This window comes from Dendrobates tinctorius, unplaced genomic scaffold (assembly GCF_039654945.1).
Source record: "Dendrobates tinctorius isolate UK_male_01 unplaced genomic scaffold, ASM3965494v1 ptg000177l, whole genome shotgun sequence".
Classification (NCBI taxonomy): Eukaryota; Metazoa; Chordata; class Amphibia; order Anura; family Dendrobatidae; genus Dendrobates; species Dendrobates tinctorius.
In genome coordinates, this window is record NW_027361844.1 from 10049755 (window position 1) to 10071755 (window position 22001).

A 22001-nucleotide genomic window follows, 5' to 3' on the forward strand; every position below is an offset into this window, starting at 1 on the left:
AGGGAGGGCTTTTTGAGGATGGGTGTGATTGAGGCATGTTTGAATCATAGAATCATAGAATCGTAGAGTTGGAAGGGACCTCCTGGGCCATCTGGTCCAACCCCCTGCTCAAAGCAGGATTCGCTAAATCATCCCAGTTAGATGTCTGTCCAGCCTCTGTTTGAAGACTTCCATTGAAGGAGAACTCACCACTTCTCGTGGCAGCCTGTTCCACTCATTGATCACTCTAACTGTCAAAAAGTTTTTTTCTAATATCTAATCTGTGTCTCCTCCCATTCAGCTTCATCCCATTGCTTCTAGTCTTTCCTTGTGCAAATGAGAATAAAGTTGATCCTTCTACAATGTGACAGCCCTTTAGATATTTGTAGACAGCTATTAAGTCTCCTCTCAGTCTTCTCTTTTGCAAACTAAACATTCCCAAATCCTGCAACCTTTCCTCATAAGACAGGGTTTGCAGACCGGTCACCATTCTGGTCGCTCTTTTCTGAACTTGCTCCAGTTTGTTGATGTCTTTTTTAAAATGTGGTGCCCAAAATTGGACACAATATTCCAGATGAGGTCTGACCAAAGAGGAGTAGAGGGAAATAATGACTTCACGTGATCTAGACTGTATGCTTCTGTTAATACATCCTAGAATTGCATTTGCCTTTTTTGCTGCTGCATCACACTGTTGACTCATATTCAGTCTGTGATCTATTAGTATACCCAAGTCTTTTTCACATGTGCTGTCACTTAGCCCTATTCCTCCCATTCTATATATGCTTTTTTCATTTTTATTGCCCAGATGTAGTACTTTGCATTTCTCCCTGTTAAAAACCATTCTGTTAGTTGCTGCCCACTTCTCCAGTTTATTTAAATCTTTTTGAATCCTCTCTCTCTCTTCTCTAGTATTAGCTATCCCTCCTAGCTTTGTGTCATCAGCAAATTTAATCAGTTTACCCTCAATTCCTTCATCTAAATCGTTGATAAAGATGTTGAACAATACAGGGCCCAGGACAGAGCCCTGTGGTACCCCACTTGAGACATTCTTCCAACTGGATGTGCAGCCATTTACGACCACTCTTTGGGTCCGATCACTAAGCCAGTTATGAATCCACCTAACAGTTGCCTTGTCCATTCCATACTTAGTCATTTTTTCAATAAGGATTGTATGAGAGACTTTGTCAAATGCTTTGCTGAAGTCAAGATATACTATATCTACAGCATTTCCTTGATCCACCCAATCAGTAATACCATCATAGAAGGAAATTAAATTAGTCTGACATGACTTTAGTTACAAACCCATGCTGACTCTGTTTAATCACTTCATTCTTATCCAGGTATTGACATACATGTTGTTTAATAATTTGTTCAAAGATCTTTCCTGGTATAGAAGTCAGACTCACCGGCCTATAGTTGCCTGGGTCCACCTTCTTCCCCTTTTTGAAGATAGGAACAACATTTGCTCTTCTCCAGTCTTCTGGCACTTCTCCTGTTCTCCAAGAATTTTCAAAGATTATGGAGAGGGGTTCAAAAATTTCTTCTGCTATCTCCTTCAGTACTCTGGGGTGTAATTCATCTGGACCTGGAGACTTGAATACATTTAGGTTAGCTAAGTGTTTCCTCACTATCTTTCTGTTTATAGATATCCTGGATTCTTCTATTCCCTTAATAGGACAGTGAATAACAGTTGATGTTACATTTCCTTTCTGAGAGAAAACAGATGCAAAATAGGAATTTAAAAGTTCAGCCTTCTCAACATCCTGTCTTACCATTTCATCATTTTCATCCTGTAAAAATCCTATAGCATCTTTGACTTTTCTTTTACTTTTGACATATCCCCAAAATCCTTTATTATTGCTTTTGACATCTCTTGCAAGCCTCAATTCATTTTCAGCTTTAGATAATCTGATTTGTGCCTTGCAGGTTCTGCAGACAGCATTATATTCTTCTTTAGATATGCCTCCTTCTTTCCATTTTATAAACATTTTTTGCTTCCTTTTTAGCATGTGCTTAAGTTCTGTGTTCATCCATCCTGGTTTCCTTAAATGCTTCCTATTCTTCCCTCTTTTCGGAATTGTTAACAACTGTGCTTTGAGAATTTCATTTTTCAAGATTTCCCATCCTTCCTGGACATTTTTGTCTTTAAGGATATCCAGCCATTGGATCCCTCCAATTCTCTTTCTGAATCCCTTAAAATCTGCCTTTCTGAAATCTAACCTTGACGTCTGAGTCTTCATAGGTCTTCCGCCTCTAGTTATCCAAAATTCTAAAATAGCATGGTCGCTACCTCCTAGGGTCCCAGTCACTTTTACCTCCTCAACCATTTCCTCCCTGTTTATAAGGATTAGATCCAAGGTAGCAGTTCCCCTTGTTTTCTCCTTTACCTTTTGGAAGATAAAGTTGTCAGCAAGAGAGGATAAGAATTTCCTTGACCTGTTAGTTTTGCTTGAGAGAGATTCCCAACAAATGTCTGGATAGTTGAAATCTCCCATGACAACTATGTCATATTTTTTGGAGAACTTGGCCATTTGATGCATAAAGAGTTCATCCATATCTTCAGCTTGCACAGGCGGCCTGTAGTAAATGCCTACAATGGTGTCCTTTCCATTGAAGGATGAGGGAAAGACACCATTTGTAAATGAAATGTTGAAGAGGAGTGTTAGAGATGGGATGAGGACTGTGGCCAAGTTAGGGATGAGGTGAGACGGGAGTGGGTCGAGGGCACAAGTGGTGAGGTGTGATCTTGACAGAAGGGTGGAGAGCTGATCTTCTGTCATGGTGGAGAAGCTGGATTTTGCAGAACAGGGCTGAGTGGCTAAGAGGATCTTCTGTTTAAAGGAGGCAAAGTCTTCAGCAGAAATGAGAGGAGGGGGAGGAGGTGCTGTGGGACGGAGTAGATAATTGAAAGTGTTGAAGAGTTGTTTAGGGTTGTGAGACAGGGAGGATATGAGAGATGCAAAGTAAGTTTGTTTAGCAGCAGAGAGCGTGGACTTAAAGCTGGCAAGGGACTGAACCACAGACTGGACAGAACATTTACAATGATCCATGTACACCACTTACCATGCCCACCATGTGTACATGAGCATCAGAAGGGGAGAGATGGTAAAGTGGACAGTTTTTGAATAATTACATTTTCTTTTTCATTATGGATGAGATTGAGAGTAAAGTCAGTCCTTGCGGATGACACCAAACTACAGTATGTAGGATACTAAAAGATGACCTTGACATTATAATTTTGCAAAATGATCTGCATAAGATGTCTGAATGGGCAAACTCTTGGCAAATTGATGTAGATAAATGTAGAGTAAAGCACCTAGGACGGAGTAATCCTATTGCTATATATACATTAAATGGGACCATACTCTAGACCATACTCGAGACTACAGAACAGGAGAAGGACTTGGGTATTCTGGTTAGGCCTGTTTCACACTTCCGTTTTTTCAAATCCGTCAAAATCCGTTGTTTTCCGTAAAAAAACGGATCCGCCATTTTTTGCAGGATCCGTTTTTTTTGTCCCATAGACTTCCATTACGGTTACCGCGGATCCGTCAAAAAAACGGATCCGTTTTTAAAAAAACGGATCCGTTTGCATCAGTTTCCGTCAAAAAAACGGAAACGGATCCGTTTGGCGGACACAAAAACGGAAGTGTGAGACAGGCCTTACAAGTAAGCTGAGCAGCAGCACTCAATGTCAAGCAGCAGCCACAAAAACAAACAAGATTTTAGGGTTCATAAAAAGAGAGAAAATCCTGCGATCAGAATCTATTGTTACCCCTTTACAAATCACTTCTGAGGCCACATCTAGAATATGGGATTCAGTTTTGTGTTCCACATTTAAATAAAGGAGCATTCAGAGATTAGTTCAAAGTAGGGCAACTAGATTATTACAAGGGATGGAAGGCCTCTCGTATGACGAGAGGTTGGAAAAGTTGGGCTTGCAAAGCTTAGAAAAAAGACTAAGAGTAGATCTCATTTATATGTATAAATGTGTGGTCAGTACAGAGGACTGGCACATGACTTACTCTTTCCAAAGGCCATACTGCGGACCAGGGGACACTCATTACGTGTGGAAGAAAGGTGATTCTGGCAGCTAAATAGGAAAGGGTTCTTTACAGTTAGAGCAGTCAGAATGTGGAATGCCGACCACAAGAGGTAGTAATGGCAGACACTATAACAGCTTTTAAAAAAAGGGCTGGACCATTTCCTCAATACACATAACATTGCGTATTATACTTAATTTAGTGACAAAATGAGCAATTGGTGGAGAAAGGTTGAACTTGATGGACCTAGGTCTTTTTTCAACCTATGTAACTATGTGAACATCCGAGTGTGTGGCTTATGTGGGGAAGAAATGGCACCAGGATGCATTGTGAAAAAGGCAAGCAGACAGAGGCAGTGTAATGCTCTGGGCAATAGTCCATTGGGAACCCTTGGATTTTGGCATTCATGTGGATGTTGGGATCTGTTCACATCACTCAAAATCAATGTGGAATTATTCCTTGACTTGAACGGCAAATTCCATTGTACAGTGGCATACATGGATGTAAAAATAAGAAACATATACTTTACTCTGGCATACATTTTTTTTTTTTTTTTGCGCTCCACTGAGTTTCTGCAAATCCATGCAGAAATGAATCTACAATATGTGTTCAGCTGAATTTGTGAGGGAAAATTAATGAACCTAGTGGATGAAATGGAGTTGGCTGCTTACAGTTTTATATTTTTTTTGCATTTTCTGTTTTATTGTATATAAGCTGGCATTGCAATGGCGTGAGCATGCACGTATGACCAGGTCCTTAGGAAGTGCCCATAGAGGGTTATCCTGGTAAGCACTATGGGTGCCACCGTGCGGCACCTCGTAAAGGCAGACTCCAGCGTTTGACCAGCCGATCACATCAGCTAGGCGGTGCAGCGTTAGGGGCGACGTCCTGGATAAGCACATTTTTGTGTAAAATCTAGGTTGTACAGTATTACCGAAGAGCTGCGAATTGCCTGTGTCACCTTCTTTTTCATACATTTCCAATTAGATAACATGGAAGAATTTCAGAAGGTTTTTTAATCACATCTTTTAGCTGGAAGCAGTGTGTTCTTCACACTCTAAGTATCTGATGGCAAAATGTGAGACATTAACTGCTGCAAAATTAGACATTCCTGTCTGAACTGGGCTGGAATAGCTGAGAAATAGCATTTGTTACCTATAGGCATATGGATTATGCCAACACACTAAGTGCAGCCAGTTGTCACCTGGTATTAAGCCTGATTGCAAATGAAACGTCATTTTCTAAAATTACAATAAGCTGCTTATTAAATCTTATTAATCCTGGATATTAAGAAATCATAGCAGGCTTTCCCTGCGTATGTTTTTGTTCTTGATAGAGTAGGTATGGACAAGCTGTGGCCCCAGAACTGCATGCAGCCCACCTATATAGCATTATATCAGAATAATATTGTGTCTTCTGCCTGTAATGAAATATGATTGGGTTTTCCAAGAAATCAGAAAGTGAATAAAGTTAACATAAGAGAACATAGATAAAATCAGATTTACTGTACCTAATCATTTGGTTTTACTTGTGTATCGGCTTATGTTTGTCCTCTCTCCTCAGGAAAGTGCTGCTTGCTGCCTTCCTGCTTGCAGGGTGGCGGTACAATGCTGTTGATTGACAGTTCAGACAAGCGGCATGACTGAGCTACTAGCTCAAACTGTCTACTCTGGATTTTGCAAGCAGAGGTAGCAATGTCTCTGCTGCATCATGAAAGTACAGGGGCACTGATGCTTGTCAGATTAAGACCTAACCAGCTTCAGAACAGTGATTGCAAGCGCTCCTTACCTAAGAGACAAGTCACTGAACTTTGCCGTCTAAAGGGAATCTGTCATCAGGTTTTTACAACTCCATCTGAGAGGATAAAAAGCACCAGCACAAACGTAACCAAATTTCACGTATACAAACTCAGAATTGCAATACAAAACTAGGTGTATTTCCTGAAGGAAGTACAGATAGTGCTTTGAAAGGTACCCGGGCTGCCCCTTTAAGAGAAACTTGCCTGCTGCCCCTGCAAGACTTTCAACTCAGGATCCGTTTTAACTGTGGGTGCCTCTCAGGGGCCACCTTGGCCTGTGGGGCGCCTCAGGGTCTGATTTGGTGGGTGGGGCCCCTCAGGATCCGATTAGGTGGCCTGGGCTCCTCAGGGCTTGAATTGGTGGACGGGATCCCTCAGGGTCCGATTTGGTGGGTGGGGCCCCTCTGGGTCCGATTTGGTGGGCGGGGCCCCTCTGGGTCCGATTTGGTGGGCGGGGCCCCTCTGGGTCCGATTTGGTGGGCGGGGCCCCTCTGGGTCCGATTTGGTGGGCGGGGCCCCTCTGGGTCCGATTTGGTGGGCGGGGCCCCTCTGGGTCCGATTTGTAGGCCAGGGTCGATCAGATTTGCATTTGTGCTTGGGTGTTATGATAGTCACCGTAGGAGGCAGACACAAAAATAGAAGCTATGTCCAGAAAACCAGAGAAGTTGGCAACTATCAGATTGCAGACCCCTGAACCTATCAGCACAACTAGCAGTAGCCGTGGGGGGTTCCTACAGAGCTCTAGACCCCTCGATCACAGCTGGAGAGATAAATAGCCTAAAGACAGAAAAGGAAGTCTAAACTGCCCCAGAGCAGACCCCAAAGTAAAAGGCAGCCCCCAACATATAATGACGGTGAAGCAAGATGAAAAAACACTCACAAAGTTAGAAAGATAGGCTGAGCAAACAATGGGGCCCAAGCTAACTAAACAGGACAGGAAAGGAAGGTTGCTGTCTGCAATCTGCCAAAACCCTATCAAAGACCTAAGCCAACAGGCTGATATGGAAAAAGACCCTGAAGCAGCTAGGCTTCAAAAACTATATCAGCACTCAGGTATTTTCTGAAGACAGAGCTAAAGGAATTCAGCTCACCCCAGCAGGGAATGGCATAAATCCAGAAAATCCAAAGCAAAAAAAGTCAAAGCACAAATGCAAAAAGCTGTGCAGAAAACTTAGCTTTAGAAGAGCAGGAATTCAGACTGGTCTCCAAGGATCCCTCAGAGAAATCACCCGCAGGGCAGAAGGGCGTCAGCGGCCTTATATCCAGTCAGTAACTCCACTCAGCCAGTCATCATCATTAGTCTCAGGTGCTTGATAATCAGGCTCACTACCTTTCTTTACCAGAAGAGGGAGTTCATCGGGCCTCAGTGGTGGAGGGGAAAATGAACTCACAACACTTGGGTTTCACTTTAAGAGCTGATATTATCTGTCAAACTCTGTCTTGCTGGGGTCATGTAAAGTTATTAGGCGTTGGCATAGTAACTGGGTGTGCCTGCGCATATCAATGAGCTTAACTGCCACCTCACGACAGCCCCATGTTTTCCCTATGGCAAAATTTTCCCATTGAAATGCATTGAGACAATGCATTCCAATGACAGGAAAATGTTTTTTCAAACGCAAATTGCGCAAAAACTGCAAATCCGATCGACACAAAAAATACTTAGCACACCACTCGACGCTGGCTTCTAAACGACACCTCAACGGAGTGTGTGCGTGTAGCGGTTCAGGCCCAGTTGGGGGGCGGTCCGGCCCAGTTGGGGGGCGGTCCGCCCCAGGCGACACGTGTGTGGGGGCGGCGCAGCAGCAGCAATTCCTCAGCCCCCCCGAGGACAGACCTGCCTGCAGAGCCCTGTGTCCCACTGTCTGCTGTGTGCGCTGCTCTGCTGCAGTCCTGCCCGCCTCCACTGCTTCCCATATGCAGCAAGATTGCAGCACTAGTACAAATGATGGCAGCCATGACTGACAGCGGACCGTACCACTAACGTCTCTCCACAGGGGGAGCTTCCTCCCAAACTGACCTCTAGCGGCCAGTGACAGCATTGTTCCACTAGTACCTACTCTGCTACGTAATTGTCACCGCCCCTTTTCTGTAACCTAGCAACCACTTCTCTTGTTGCTGGCTTCGCTGTCTCTCTTCCCGGCATTCTTTTCGAAAAACAAGATGGCGGCTGCTAGCTGTGATGGTTTCCATGGCAGAGATTGTGATGATTCGTGAAAGAAATGGAAGAGACATCGGTGTTTCTGCTGTGCCTGACGGCCAGCAGTGGGGTGCCACTGTACAGCAGGAGCAAGGGCAGCAGGCAGGTAATGAAGGCACATAGGGAGCTGACCTGTTATATGGGGGTCTAGGGGGGAGACACCACAATCTACGCGTCCTACCATTGTAGATGTTTCTGGAAGTCGCATGTGACTCTTCCATTGAAGTCTCCTTTTCTAAGAGTCCCAAATTCATCCGTGTCACTCCACTGGTCATTGTATGGAGGCTGGGGGATCCTAAACGAGCTGCACAAAATCTATGTCCTTCATGGACCTGCTGCCGAGTCCCGAATATGGGGTCTGGTGTATCCGTGGTTACATACCATCAAGGGAGGAAACGGCTGAGATCCCGGTAGTGTAACCCCTCACATGCCAAAGTCCTTGCAGCATCACTAGCTAAGGGCTCAGATGCCCTTGTTAGGTGTCAATGAGCTCCAATGGGAGCCACAGAGTTACAGAGAATCTGTCCATAGGAGTCACCCTCCAAAGCCGTCTGTATGGACGTGCAGTTTAAGTCTGAAGGTAGACTTAAGTTTAATCTATAGCCCAACATGTTGGTCCAGCGGAAGGCAAAAACCCCATGGGGCAGACACTAATAGCTCTTTATTAGGGGAAAATAATTCCTGATTCCATGTGGGAATCTGACTATTTCTGTGGATTAACATCCCATCACAGAATCTTTATCAAGAAAGGCATCCAGGCCCTTCCTGAATTTCAGCAGTGAATCAACCGCTACAGCATCATGCGGCTGAGAGTTCCATAGTGTCACTGCTCGTACAGTAAGGAATCCATGGTCTCACTGGTCTTACAGTAAGGAATCCATGGTCTCACTGGTCTTACAGTAAGGAATCCATGGTCTCACTGCTCGTACAGTAAGGGATCCATGGTCTCACTGCTCGTACAGTAAGGGATCCATGGTCTCACTGCTCGTACAGTAAGGGATCCATGGTCTCACTGCTCGTACAGTAAGGGTTCCATGGTCTCACTGCTCGTACAGTAAGGGTTCCATGGTCTCACTGCTTGTACAGTAAGGAATCCATGGGCTCACTGCTTTTACAGTAAGGAATCCATGGGCTCACTGCTTTTACAGTAAGGAATCCATGGGCTCACTGCTTTTACAGTAAGGAATCCATGGGCTCACTGCTTTTACAGTAAGGAATCCATGGGCTCACTGCTTTTACAGTAAGGAATCCATGGGCTCACTGCTTTTACAGTAAGGAATCCATGGGCTCACTGCTTTTACAGTAAGGAATCCATGGGCTCACTGCTTTTACAGTAAGGAATCCATGGGCTCACTGCTTTTACAGTAAGGAATCCATGGGCTCACTGCTTTTACAGTAAGGAATCCATGGGCTCACTGCTTTTACAGTAAGGAATCCATGGGCTCACTGCTTTTACAGTAAGGAATCCATGGGCTCACTGCTTTTACAGTAAGGAATCCATGGGCTCACTGCTTTTACAGTAAGGAATCCATGGGCTCACTGCTTTTACAGTAAGGAATCCATGGGCTCACTGCTTTTACAGTAAGGAATCCATGGGCTCACTGCTTTTACAGTAAGGAATCCATGGGCTCACTGCTTTTACAGTAAGGAATCCATGGGCTCACTGCTTTTACAGTAAGGAATCCATGGGCTCACTGCTTTTACAGTAAGGAATCCATGGGCTCACTGCTTTTACAGTAAGGAATCCATGGGCTCACTGCTTTTACAGTAAGGAATCCATGGGCTCACTGCTTTTACAGTAAGGAATCCATGGGCTCACTGCTTTTACAGTAAGGAATCCATGGGCTCACTGCTCATACAGTAAGGAATCCATGAGTCCCTAATGCCTTCCATGTCTCGCTCCTTAAACCTGTAGTTCTTAATCGGTATCGCCCTGTACCACCTCCTTCCCCTCAGCCAGTAGGGGCCGATAACATCTTTGAAGTAAGAGATATTCTAGCCATGAAAAGAGTTCGGGGGCGAACCTTCTTCCTTATCGATTGGAAGGGTTTTGGTCCTGAGGAGGGGTCCTGGGAACCTAGAGAGAATGTTATTGCTCCACTTATTTTAAGGAAGTTTAAGTTTAAGGAGTTCCAATATCAGGAAGGGGCGTCGTAAAGGGGGGGTACTGTCACGTCGGTGGCGACCGCAGCCGGTCCAGCAGCGGCGGGGCCCGCCACCGTCTCCACTTACCCACCCATCGCTCGTTGCGCTGTGCGCACCTCCTCCTCCTCGCTCCCAACCTCCCAGCGTGTGGCTGTCCCGCGCAGGCGTCTTAGGCCATGGGTGCACACTCTGCAGGTTTCTTAACCCTGCAGTGCCCGCCCAGTGGTTCTGGCCGCCCAATCATCCAGCGGCCTATGGTATATCAGGCGTCTCCAAGATGGTGGAGACGCCTGATTATCGTGTGCTAACCCTTGCGGTATTCTGGCCGAGTTGTAGGGGTCCTCCCAGTGGTGTAGCGGGGGGGGCGGTCCGCCCCAGGCGGCACGTGTGTGGAGGCGGCGTGGCAGCAGCAGCAATTCCTCTCCTCTGTGGGAGAAGCGCGTGCTTTGCCTATCCAGGTTTGTGGGGTCGATTCCCTTAGTTCTCCCTCATCGCCGCTCAGGTGCGTGCTGTCCAGCTGCTGAAGGAGCAATAACACTATAACAGTTGTAGTTCCGCCCCAGTCCTGCAGATGTCACTGTGGGGCGCTTCTTCCCTCCTTGCTGATCTATGTTCCCGCTGCACTCAGCGGTCAAGGTGAAAGGTTGTAAAGATGGCGGCGGCCTTTATGGTGGAAGAAATCAATAACGATGACTATTACGCGCTACTAAACGTCCGCAGGGAGGTGAGCGTCTGCCTGTCAGTGTGGGCTGGGGTGGGTCGGGCATGCTTTCCTGGAGCGTGTGGCTGGAAAGATAAGGGATAGCCTCTGTCTGCGGGGCGCTAGCAGCCGGCATTGTGCGTTGACCCCGGGAGCTGTCACCCGGGTGACACTAAATGGCGGCTGCCGCTGATCTCTGTTCCGTGGACATACAATAGTAATGTGCCCTGGCTGTACGGAGTGCGGGAACCTGAGGCTGCAGGTCACAGGAAGGGTGATGAGGTGCAGCAATATAGCGCCCCCTGCCGGTGCCGCAAAACTGCTCTGGTCCCCAGAGCGCACTGTCACTCTCTCTGGTGACAGTGCCTCTTTTACACCATCTTCTCTGGTGACAGTGCCTCTCCTACACCCTCCTCTCCTCTCTGGTGACAGTACCTCGCCTACACTCTCCTGTCCTCTCTGGTGACAGTGCCTCTTCTATACTCTCCTGTCCTCTCTGGTGACAGTGCCTCTTCTATACTCTCCTGTCCTCTCTGGTGACAGTGCCTCTTCTATACTCTCCTGTCCTCTCTGGTGACAGTGCCTCTTCTATACTCTCCTGTCCTCTCTGGTGACAGTGCCTCTTTTACACCCTCTTCTCTGGTGACAGTGTCTCTCATACACTCTCCTCTCTGGTGACTGTGCCTCTACTACACGTTCCTCTCCTCTCTGGTGACCATTCCTCTCTTACACCCTCCTCTCCTCTCTGGTGACTGCTCCTACACCCTTCTCTCTGATGACAGTGCCTCTCTTACACTCTCCTCTACTCTCTGGTGACAGTGCCTCTCCTACACTCTCCTTTCTGGTCACAGTGCCTCTCTTGTCCTCTCTGGTGACAGTGCCTCTCGTACACCCTCCTCTTATCACTCACCCACTATCCAACTTATGTTCTGACTAGGTCTGCCTTGTGCCCTACTATGCCTTTCCGATTTTTGCACCCCTTGCATATCAAATCTCCTACACTCGCCTAAAGCCTGCTCTTTGTAGTCTAGTGGTATGCCATCCTTGCCAAATCTCCTGAGGCTCACCCCATGACTTATCATATCTGTGACTCCCTTACTCAAGGTGTGGGTAAAGAATGACACAATACAAAGCTGAGAATTTGCCAAAATGTAAATTAGTGTAAGTAGTACTACATGATATATAAACTCACAGAAGAAAAAAACCGTTAAAATGCATTTTTATTCATGCTTGTGCAAGTGCACAAAAATAGCCCCAAAAAGTAATGAGAGCGTAGAGACGACTCACACAAGACTGAGAAAATAAGGAGAGAGTCCAAAGCTACTAAAAAGTAACAAATTTTATTATGTAAGACAGAAGAACAAGACACAACGGCATAAAAAATTGAGTAGGGGTTATCATAGTCACCGGATACAACAAAAACCCTGGGCAAGGTGATTCATGATAAATGTGGGTAAAAATGGTATATTCCCTCACAGAGATACGGGCCAGTTGTCAGTAATGAGCTGGTCCCTTCAATCCCCTTTCAATAGCAGTACCCTTATCATGAAATAGAATATAACAAAGTGGGGTAGAAGAAACCCAAACATATTGCACTTAGCCCATATATAGAAGGAAAGGGTTAAAGTAACAACATACCCATCATTATAACCAGAAGCACACTGACCAGGAGAGGCCCGACGTACGTTTCATGGTGTAACCGCTTCCTCATTAATTGCTGAAATCAACAGAATAATAATAAAAAGAATAAGTTAGCAGCGTTCGGATTACAAGATAGTGCTTTCTTCAAAGCACTATAAAAATACATGGTGTAGTGGCAGAAACCCCAATTCCAGGGATGTCACTTACTGGGTTGCATGCTGTAATTTTGATTTCACTGCTTTCTCTGCTGCAGGTCTAGCGGTTGTCTGAATGATGAGCTCTGTATAACCCTGCCCACATCACTGGCAGCTTTCTGTCCATGTACAGTGTATCCAGAAAGAGTTGTACAGAGCTTATGAATATGGAGGACTACCTGTCTGCTGGTTTATTACTCCTGTAGTGATAATCTCATGATAATGGTGATGGTGATGATCAGCAGCATTACTAGTCATAATCTCATGATAATGGTGATGATCATCAGCAGCGATTGTATCAAAACTACAGCAAGCAGTCCAGTAAGTGACATATGGCTGGAATCAGGATTTCCATCTTTAAATTATGCTGTCCGCAGATTAGGAGACAAATACCTGGTGACAGATTTCCTTTAAGAAGTTTTGGTAACACCATTTAAAAACATTGTGCACCAGTAGCAGCTCAGACAATGCTACAAACGTGTATATTTGATAATACATTGACTGGAGAGCATAATATTCTGTCAAATATCCCAATCGCCATAGTGTTTAGCTGCTGTTTATCTGTAAGCTTTTTGCACATTCTCGATAAAATCCGTTTTAAATTCCTCTTTATTAAAACAGATGACAACTGCTTCTGCTAATCCATCCAGTGAGGAACCTGCAAGAAAGGTATGTTCACTTGCACCTACTGTATTTAACAACAAACTTACCATATATACTCGAGTATAAGCTGACCAAAGTATAAGCTGAGGCCCCTAATTTTGTCACAAAAAAACTGGGAAAACTTATTGACTCGAGTATAAGCCGAGGGTGGGAAATGCAGCAGCTACTGGTAAATTTCAAAAATAAAAATAGATACCAATAAAAGAAAAATTAATTCAGACCTCAGTAGGTTAAATATTTTTGAATATCCATATTGAATCAGGAGCCCCATATAATGCTCCATACAGTTCATGATGGCCCCATAAGATGCTTCCTACGAGATATGCCCCATATAATGCTGCACAAAGGTAAATAATGGCCCCATAAGATGCTCCATACAAAACATATGCCCCATATAATGCTGCACCTAGGATAATGTTGGCCCCATAAGATGCTCCATACAAAATATGCCCCATATAAGGCTGCACATAAAATAATGGTGGCCCTATAAGATGCTCCATACAAAATATACCCCATATAATGCTGCACATAGGATAATCGTGGCCCTATAACATGCTCCATAGATAAATATGCCCCATATAATGCTGCACAAAGGATAATGGGAAAGGTCAGAGAGGCTCAGAGCCTGTGCACTGCAGTGCTTTGCGCTGCCCTCAACAGGGCAGATAAGTATGCATGCGCAAGAGTGCGATGCTGGGGAGCCATGAAGCAAGCAGGAGGGCAGCGATCATAAGAAGATGGAAGGCGCTGGACCTGCACCTGCAAAACCCATCGGACCAGATTTCACTGCTGGTGAGTATAAGTTATTTTTCTTATCATTCAGGTCAGATCGGGGGCTTATCTACAGCATTATAAAATGGATGACTGCTGCGACTGTTCCCATCCTGGTTCCTATTGCAAAGTATTTAGGTAGGATCGCACTGTCCTTTTCGGAGGAAAATTGATTCCAAGAAGGTGATGAATCCAGATGTATTGTTTTATTGAAGGCAAATGCAGTTATACAACCCGGTTGGGTTCTACCTGATGAAGGCTACGAGTCGGAGCCGAAAACCAGTTTATGTATCTGCATTCATCTTCACTGAAGCAGTACATCTGGATTCATCACCTTTGGAATCCGTTTTCCTCCAATGTTGACAGTGCACTCCTAGAATCTTCCACCTGAGCTCATAGCTCATAACCCATTCCTCCTTATACTGTAAACCACCACTATTGTACTTCATTCATATTTATGAATGGCTGGTTAATATTCACATATTCTTTTACCTCTTTGTGGATAATATAACCTTTGGTGTTTTTTTTCCCCCTCTTTTCTCAACCGTTTATTTAGTTGTACCACATTCAAATGTTCTGTAGCCCAAGTCAGGTTATGAGTTGTTTCCTTACCTGTTAATTGGTTGTTGTACCATGTTTTATAGATTTGGGAGCGGCATCTTGCTTTGTTTTGTTTTTTTTTCAATAATTTATACCCTGATTTTGGAATTTATCTGACCAAGGTTTTCTCAAGCCATGTTTACTACCTGGACGAATATAAGTATTGAGCAATATATTCTGACGTGTACTTGGGATGTTGAACTTCTCGGTGGCTTGCTTGTGACTTCTGGTTTTTACTACCAAATCTGAGAGCAGCATAATGTAGAGACAAAAGACCCTGACTCCAGTGATGCATCACTTACTGAGATGCTTGCTGTAGTTTTGGTAAAATCACTGTTTAATCAGCGAGAGATTATCGCTAGAAGATTAGTAAAGTTGCTGTCATATAATCCTCCATATTCATGAGCTCTATATAACACCGCTGCCACCAGTGATTGGCAGATTTGTGCCTATGCACAGCTCACTCAGAAAGCTGCCAATCAGTGGTGTCGGTGGGGTTATACAGTGCTCTGCATTTAGTGAACTGGCAGCTGTACAGCAGGTAAAATGGTGATTTAATCAAAACTGCAGCATGGAGCCCAGTAAGTTGGTACATCGCTGGAATCAGAGTCTCTGCCTCTACGTCGTGTTGCTCTCAGATGGGGTAGCAAAAATCTAACGACTGATTTTCTTTAAGAAGCCCTATACAAACTTCTTGGCTTCTAGGACAAAAGTCAGGTTCTAATTTTAAGGCTGTGTGCCCACGTAGCGGTTTTTAAGCGTTTTTGATGCGTTTTTCGGGGTCAAACTGCATCAAAAACGCTTAAAAGAAGCATCCCATTCATTTAAATGCATTTTGGCCTTTTTGTGCCAATGGGTGCGTTTTTTACCGCTAAGGAAGCGCTTAGGGGTAAAAAACGCAGCATGTTGATTAGTTTCCGCTTAGGTCCGCGTTTTTGGCTATTTCCAATTGTCCAAAAGACGTGCGGAAAAAAACGCATCAAGAGCGCGCAAAAATCGCGGCAAAAACGCGCGTTTTCTGGGAAGGAGAACCTGTTTCCTGAGCGTTTAAAAAACGCTGCGTGGGCACATAGCCTAAAAGTGGAAACAGTTGTAGTCAGCCTGGCTATAGGATTAAAGAACTGAGTGTTTTTAAGTCATTTTGCCACAGTCTGCCATGCAGTACGCATGGAGAAAATGCCTCCTTTTTGTTATTAAGCACATAGCAATACGTAAAGGCAGTGAAAACCCTCTGTAATGTGGCATCCAATGGAGTAAGGCACAATTCTCCAATTAAATGTTAGATGTAATGTAAACCGACAAGAAAGCATCCATATGAAATTGCAGGTATAGTAGGGCCCTATTGATCTCTGTGGGAGCCATATATTGGCACTGTATAACAGGAAGTTAAATGGAGCAGTCCTGTTACTGTCTGCACGGGCCCATTGTGCGATTTATTTATGATTAGTTTATGCAGCTTTAGATGCCAAATATAGCCGAAAACACTACAATATTACATATAAAGTCCTAAACCTTTGCTAAGCCTGGATATTTGTATGTTACCAGTTAAAGAGCAAAAAGCAAAAATATCAAATACTAAGTGTCAGATAAATGTGTATTGTATATTAATATCTACTTGTGATGTGATACATTTGGTTACAGTCTTGCATTTCTAAGAGGTCCTCTCCGGGCCCGATCTCCATCCCCTGCACCATACATGATTGCACCTTGCTGCCTTGCACAGAATCTCACCTGAGACAGGACAATTACGGAGCTGCTGAAGTGGCCTTTCTTCGCCCTTGTTTACTGCTTTATCTTGTCAGAAATCGCCCTCGCTGCAAAAAGCCTTGAAGGGAAAAGAGAAGGGAACTGGCAGATGTTCTGGACTCCCAGACTGATACAGATCTCATTTTTTATTCATATCCCAGTGCAAAATATGCAGTTCATAAATATTTTATTAAAAAGAAAATATTTAAAGGCATTATAGAAATGAGGGGTGCCTGCGTACACGCAAATATCACTCAGCCTCTGTCTAGAAGTTGCCTTTAATATATTCATAGGCTGCAGTTGCACTTGCACAAATATCTATGCAAAATATGCAGCGTTACAGCGCCCAGCCATATAACACCATGTACTTACATTGGTTTCACTCTCTAGCACAAGATTTATAGTGTTAAGTATCAACACCACCGAGATTGTCAGTGACATCCCTAGGGGCTCAATACAAGATGTAATTTTCTATTACCCAATTTTTCAGGACTCTTCAATATGGGGTGATGGCAGACTTTACTAGCACGTAGTCCGCCAAGCCTAAAGTCAGTCTCATGCCATGCAGATAGCTAGAATCAGGTAATATACAGCACTCTGTATTTCCACAGAGGCTGCAGTATGTCAGATACTGGGTTACTGTGCCATGGAGATTTATTATACAATGACCATTAGCGTTTGCAGGGTTGATGCTAAGTTCATCAGTACTCCTTCATTAACGTTAGACATGATGCATCTTGTTGGCTTTAATGCAGAACGTACAGTCTCATTACATTTGGCCTCTTACAAGCAGTCACTATTCAAGTAATCTTTGCATGGGATTGTTAAATAAAGGAAATCTGTCACCAAATCAGAGTGCAGCATAATGGAGAAAGGGACTCGGATTCCAGCAATGCATCACTTACTGGGATGCGTTCCTTAGTTTTGATAAATCACTGTTTTCGCAGCAGGAGATTATCACTAGAGGACTAGTAAACCTGCTGCCATGTAGTCCTTCATATTCATGAGCTCTTTTTAACCCTGCCCACATCACTGATTGGCAGCTTTCTGTGTACACCGTGCATAGGCAGAAAGCTGCCAATCTGATGTGGGCGGGGTTATACAGAGTGCAGTGTTCAGAGATCTGGTAGATCAGCAACCGATAAAACAGTGATTATATCAAAATGACAGCAAGCAGCCCTGTAAGTCACACTCCGGTGGAATTGGTATCTCTGTCCCTGCACTATGCTGCTGTCAGATGAGGTAGAAAAAAAACCTGGGGACAGATTCCTTTTAATGGATCAAATGTTGTGGGGTAAATTGCCAAAGTATAAACATGAGGACAGAAATTGTAACCCTACACAAAGTCAGATGTCCAAAAGCATGACCATGTAATTGGAACCAACTAAACATAAAAAGTGTATAAAACAAAGACACATTGTTCTATTCTGATCTGATTTGATTTTGAGGACATGGCCTTGCCCTAAGTTTCACAGATCTCATTCTCTGGTCCATCATTTATTTTATTTTTTTTAATCAAGAAGCCTTTATTCAAAATCATAAACAAGTTTAACAACAATCTTTTAAATAATCATATGATCCTTATCCATTTTTTACATATGCAATACAAAAAAAAACCTTAATACAGCCAAAAACTGAGATTACTGCCTACAGTCATGGCTGAAAGTGTTTATTGCAATTAGGCTATGTGCACACGTTGCGGATTTGCCTGTGAAATGTTCTGTGCAGATTCTGCACCTCTAGGCAGAAAACGCAGGTAAAAAATCCGTGCTTTTTTATGCGGATTTGTATGCATTTTTGTAAGCTAAATAGATATATTATTTAACAAAAAAAAGAATTCTTATGGATTTCTTTGTCCAACCTCTTCTTTTACATACTCCATTGAATAATAATGTTTACACACACAGATAAATTAGATCGATGGATGGATGGATCGATAGATGGATGGATCGATAGATCTATCCATCTATCTATAGATCTATCTATCCATCTATCTAATCCATCTATCTATAGATCTATCTATCCATCTATCTATAGATAATAACCAAGCCCGATGTTTAGTAATAAACATAATAAAATGGTACATAAAGAGTTAAATAAAGACACACGCACAATTTGCGTTAGGCCGGAGTCACACTTGCGAGAAACTCGAGCGAATCTCGCACCTCAGTACCCGGCACTGCCGCCAGCACTTGGACCGGAGCGTTCAGCTGCAGAGAAATACAATTGAGGTGCGAGACTCGTGCGAAGTTTGTTGCAAGTGTGACCCCAGCCTTAAACGCAATATCTGTTTAATTTAAAAAAAAATTGAAAAAAAAAGGCATGGGTTCCCACGCAATTCTCTGCACCAGAGAGGGAAAGCCAGCGACTGGGACTGATGTTTATACCCTAGGAAGGGGTTAATACCCATGGGTCTTCCCAGTCTGTGAATATCAGCCTGCAGCTATATATTTAGCCTTTGCTGGCTATTAAAATAGGGGGATTCCCCCCCCAAAAAAAACGGTGTGGGGTCCCCCTATATTAGCCAGGAAAGGCTGATATTAATAGCCTAGGAAGGGGCCATGTATATTGCCCCCCCCGGCTACAAACACCAGCTCACAACCGCCCCAGAAATTACGTATGTCTAAGATGTGCCAATTCTGGCACTTAGCCTTTCTCTTCCCACTGCCCTATAGGGGTGGCATATGGGGTAATGTTTGTGGGGTTGATATCACCTTTGTATTGTAACACTAAGCCCGGCTTAGTAATAGAGAGGCGTCAATAAGATACCTATCCATTACTAATCCTATAGTTGAGGGGTTAAATAAACACACAGCCAGAATAAAGTATTTTAAGCAAATAAAACACTAAATAGTTTCCCATCTCTATTGTACTCTTAATTCCTGTGACGCCCTCGATCACCTGTAAAAAAAGAAAATAAAAAAATAAAAATAAACCAACAGCATACTCCCTGTTCCGATGTAATCTACAGGGCCTCCAGTGACACACTGACAGGAGATAATGGCTAATGCACTGTTATCCTTGAAGGTTCACTGGAGTTCATGCTCTCACTTTACAGCACTGCTGCGTGAGACTTTTCCCGTGCAGCGGTGCTGCAAGTGACAGCATGAACTCTATTGACCTCTGACAGCGGAGTAATCCACTACGGCAGGGTACCTGCCGTCATTGTATCATCGGAGGCCCCTGGAGAGCGGTCACATCTGCCGATGTGACAGCTCTACAAGGGAGGATGTGACCGCTTTACACGGAAGATCGTCGTGGGACACATTAAATGGATTACGTCGGAACAGGGAGTATACTAATGATTTACTTTATTTTTTTACAGGTGATCGAGGGTGTCAAATCAGCTGTATGGTGAGTATGTACTGTATGTGTTTTCTGTTTTTTTCACACTTTAACACAGTAGCCAGATGAAGGAACTACTACTGTCCCATCATCAGCTAGCTGTCACTGTAGCAGGCATAGCCGGATAGGACTAGTAGCCCCATCAGACGATGCCTGTCTGCACCCACCCGCACCCACCCACACACACACACACACACACACATCATCTCCATCCACACAGTCTCCGCCCACACACTCTTCCTCCTCCTGATCTGCAGCGTTTCTCGCATGCAACTCTGCAGCAAAACCGCAGATCTTTTTAAGCCTGCGGTTTAGCTGCGGATTTGCCTGACTCAATGGCAGATCCGCAAGAAGAATTGACATGCTGCTGAAAATAAAATGCAAATCCGCACGTATTTTTCCCATTGACTAACATTGGTAGTGCACTACACTGCAGATTTCATGCTATTCTGCGCGTTCAAAAACGCTGCAGAAACGCATCATAATCTGCAACGTGTTCACATAGCCTTATACTTGTTTTGTAATAGACGTGTTTATTTTCTTTCTGGGTATTGGAACAACACAAAAACTGAGAAACAAAGGCAAATTGGACATAATTGCGCACAAAACCCCCAAAATGGGCCGGACAAGTGTGTTGACACCCTCACCTTGATACAGTTTTGCTGAAAAGCTTACGTACCCTGGCCGAATTTTTTGTTCTTTTGCTCTTTTTTTCAGAGAATATGAATAACACCAAAACAGTTTCTCCACTCGTGGTTAGTGGTTGGATGAAGCCATTTATTGTCAAACTACTGTTTTTCTCTTTTTAAATCATAATGACAACCCAAAACATCCAAATTACCCTGATCAAAAGTTTGCCTACCCCATTTCTTAATACCGTGTATTGACCCCTCTAACATCAATGACAGTTTGAAGTCTTTTCTGGTAGTTGTGGATGAGGTTCTTTATTTTCTCAGATGGTAAAGCTGCCCACTCTTCTTGGCAAAAAGCCTCCAGTTACTGTAAATTCCTGGGCTGTCTAGCATGAACTGCACGCTTGAGATCTCCCCAGAGTGGCTCAATGATATTGAGGTCAGGAGACTGAGATGGCCACTCCAGAATCTTTACTTTGTTCTGCTGTAGCCAGTGGCAGTTCGACTTGGCCTTGTGTTTTGGATCGTTGTCATGTTGGAACGTCCAAGTACATCCCATACACAACTTCTGGCTGATGATTGCAAATTTGCCTCCAGTATTTGTTAACGTGCTGCACCCATCTTTCCTTCAATGTTGACCAAGTGTCCTGTGCTTTTGTAGCTCCACATATCCCCAGAACATCAGCGATCCATCTCCGTGCTTTACAGTAGGAATGGTGTTCCTTTCATCATAGGCCTTGTTGACCCTCTCTCCAAATGTAACGTTTATGGTTGTGGCCAAAAAGTTCAATTTTGGTCTTTTCACTACAAATGACCTTGTTCCAGAAGTTTTGAGGCTTGTCTCTGTGCTGTTTTGCGTATTATAGGCGAGGTACTTTGTGGCATTTGGGCAGAAATGACTCGACCATGTAGCCCATTTTTCTTCAAGTGCCTCCTAATTGTACATCTTGAAACAGCCACACAGTTAGTATTCAGAGAGGCCAGTATTTCAGTTGGTTATTTGTGGGTTTTTCTTTGCATCCCGAACAATTTTCCTGGCAGTTGTGGACAAAATTTTTGTTGGTCTACCTGACTGTGGTTTTCTTTTTACAGAGCCCCTTATTTTCCATTTGTTAATCACAGTTTGAATGTTGCTGACTGGCATTATAAATTCCTTGGATATCTTTTTGTATCCCTTTCCTGTTTTATACAGTTCAACTACCTTTTCCCATAGATCCGTTGACAATTTGTTTGCTTTCCCCATGACTCTCAATCCAGAAACGTCAGCGGCTGGATGAAAGATTCTGTCTGGATCCCAGAAACTCACTTGGCTTTTATGCACACACACTGATTACAAGCAAGCAGGTCTCAGGTGAGGATGTTACCTTTAATAGCCATTCAAACCTATTTGTGTCAACTTCTGTGCAAGTTATCAGGCCAAAATCACCAGGGTATGTATACTTTTGATCAGGGTCATTTGGATGTTTTGGGTTGTCGTCATTTAAAAAGAGAAAACACAGTAGTTTGACAATAAATGGCTTCAGCTAACCATGAGTAGAGATAAAGTT

The 22001-nt window shown here is 43.9% G+C and overlaps 1 protein-coding gene across 4 annotated transcripts in view; it reads left to right on the plus strand.

The window, feature by feature from the left end:
* Nucleotides 1-22001, plus strand: part of VPS8 (VPS8 subunit of CORVET complex) — a 313830-nt gene that overhangs the window by 280554 nt on the left and 11275 nt on the right. For 3 of the 4 annotated variants that reach the window (XM_073551536.1, XM_073551539.1, XM_073551538.1), the window contains one exon: nt 13319-13366. The exons of the other annotated variant lie outside the window; for it this stretch is intronic. In XM_073551536.1, the coding sequence (XP_073407637.1) occupies nt 13319-13366 (48 nt within the window). The remainder of the gene's footprint in view (nt 1-13318; nt 13367-22001) is intronic. 4 annotated transcript variants of the gene reach the window in all.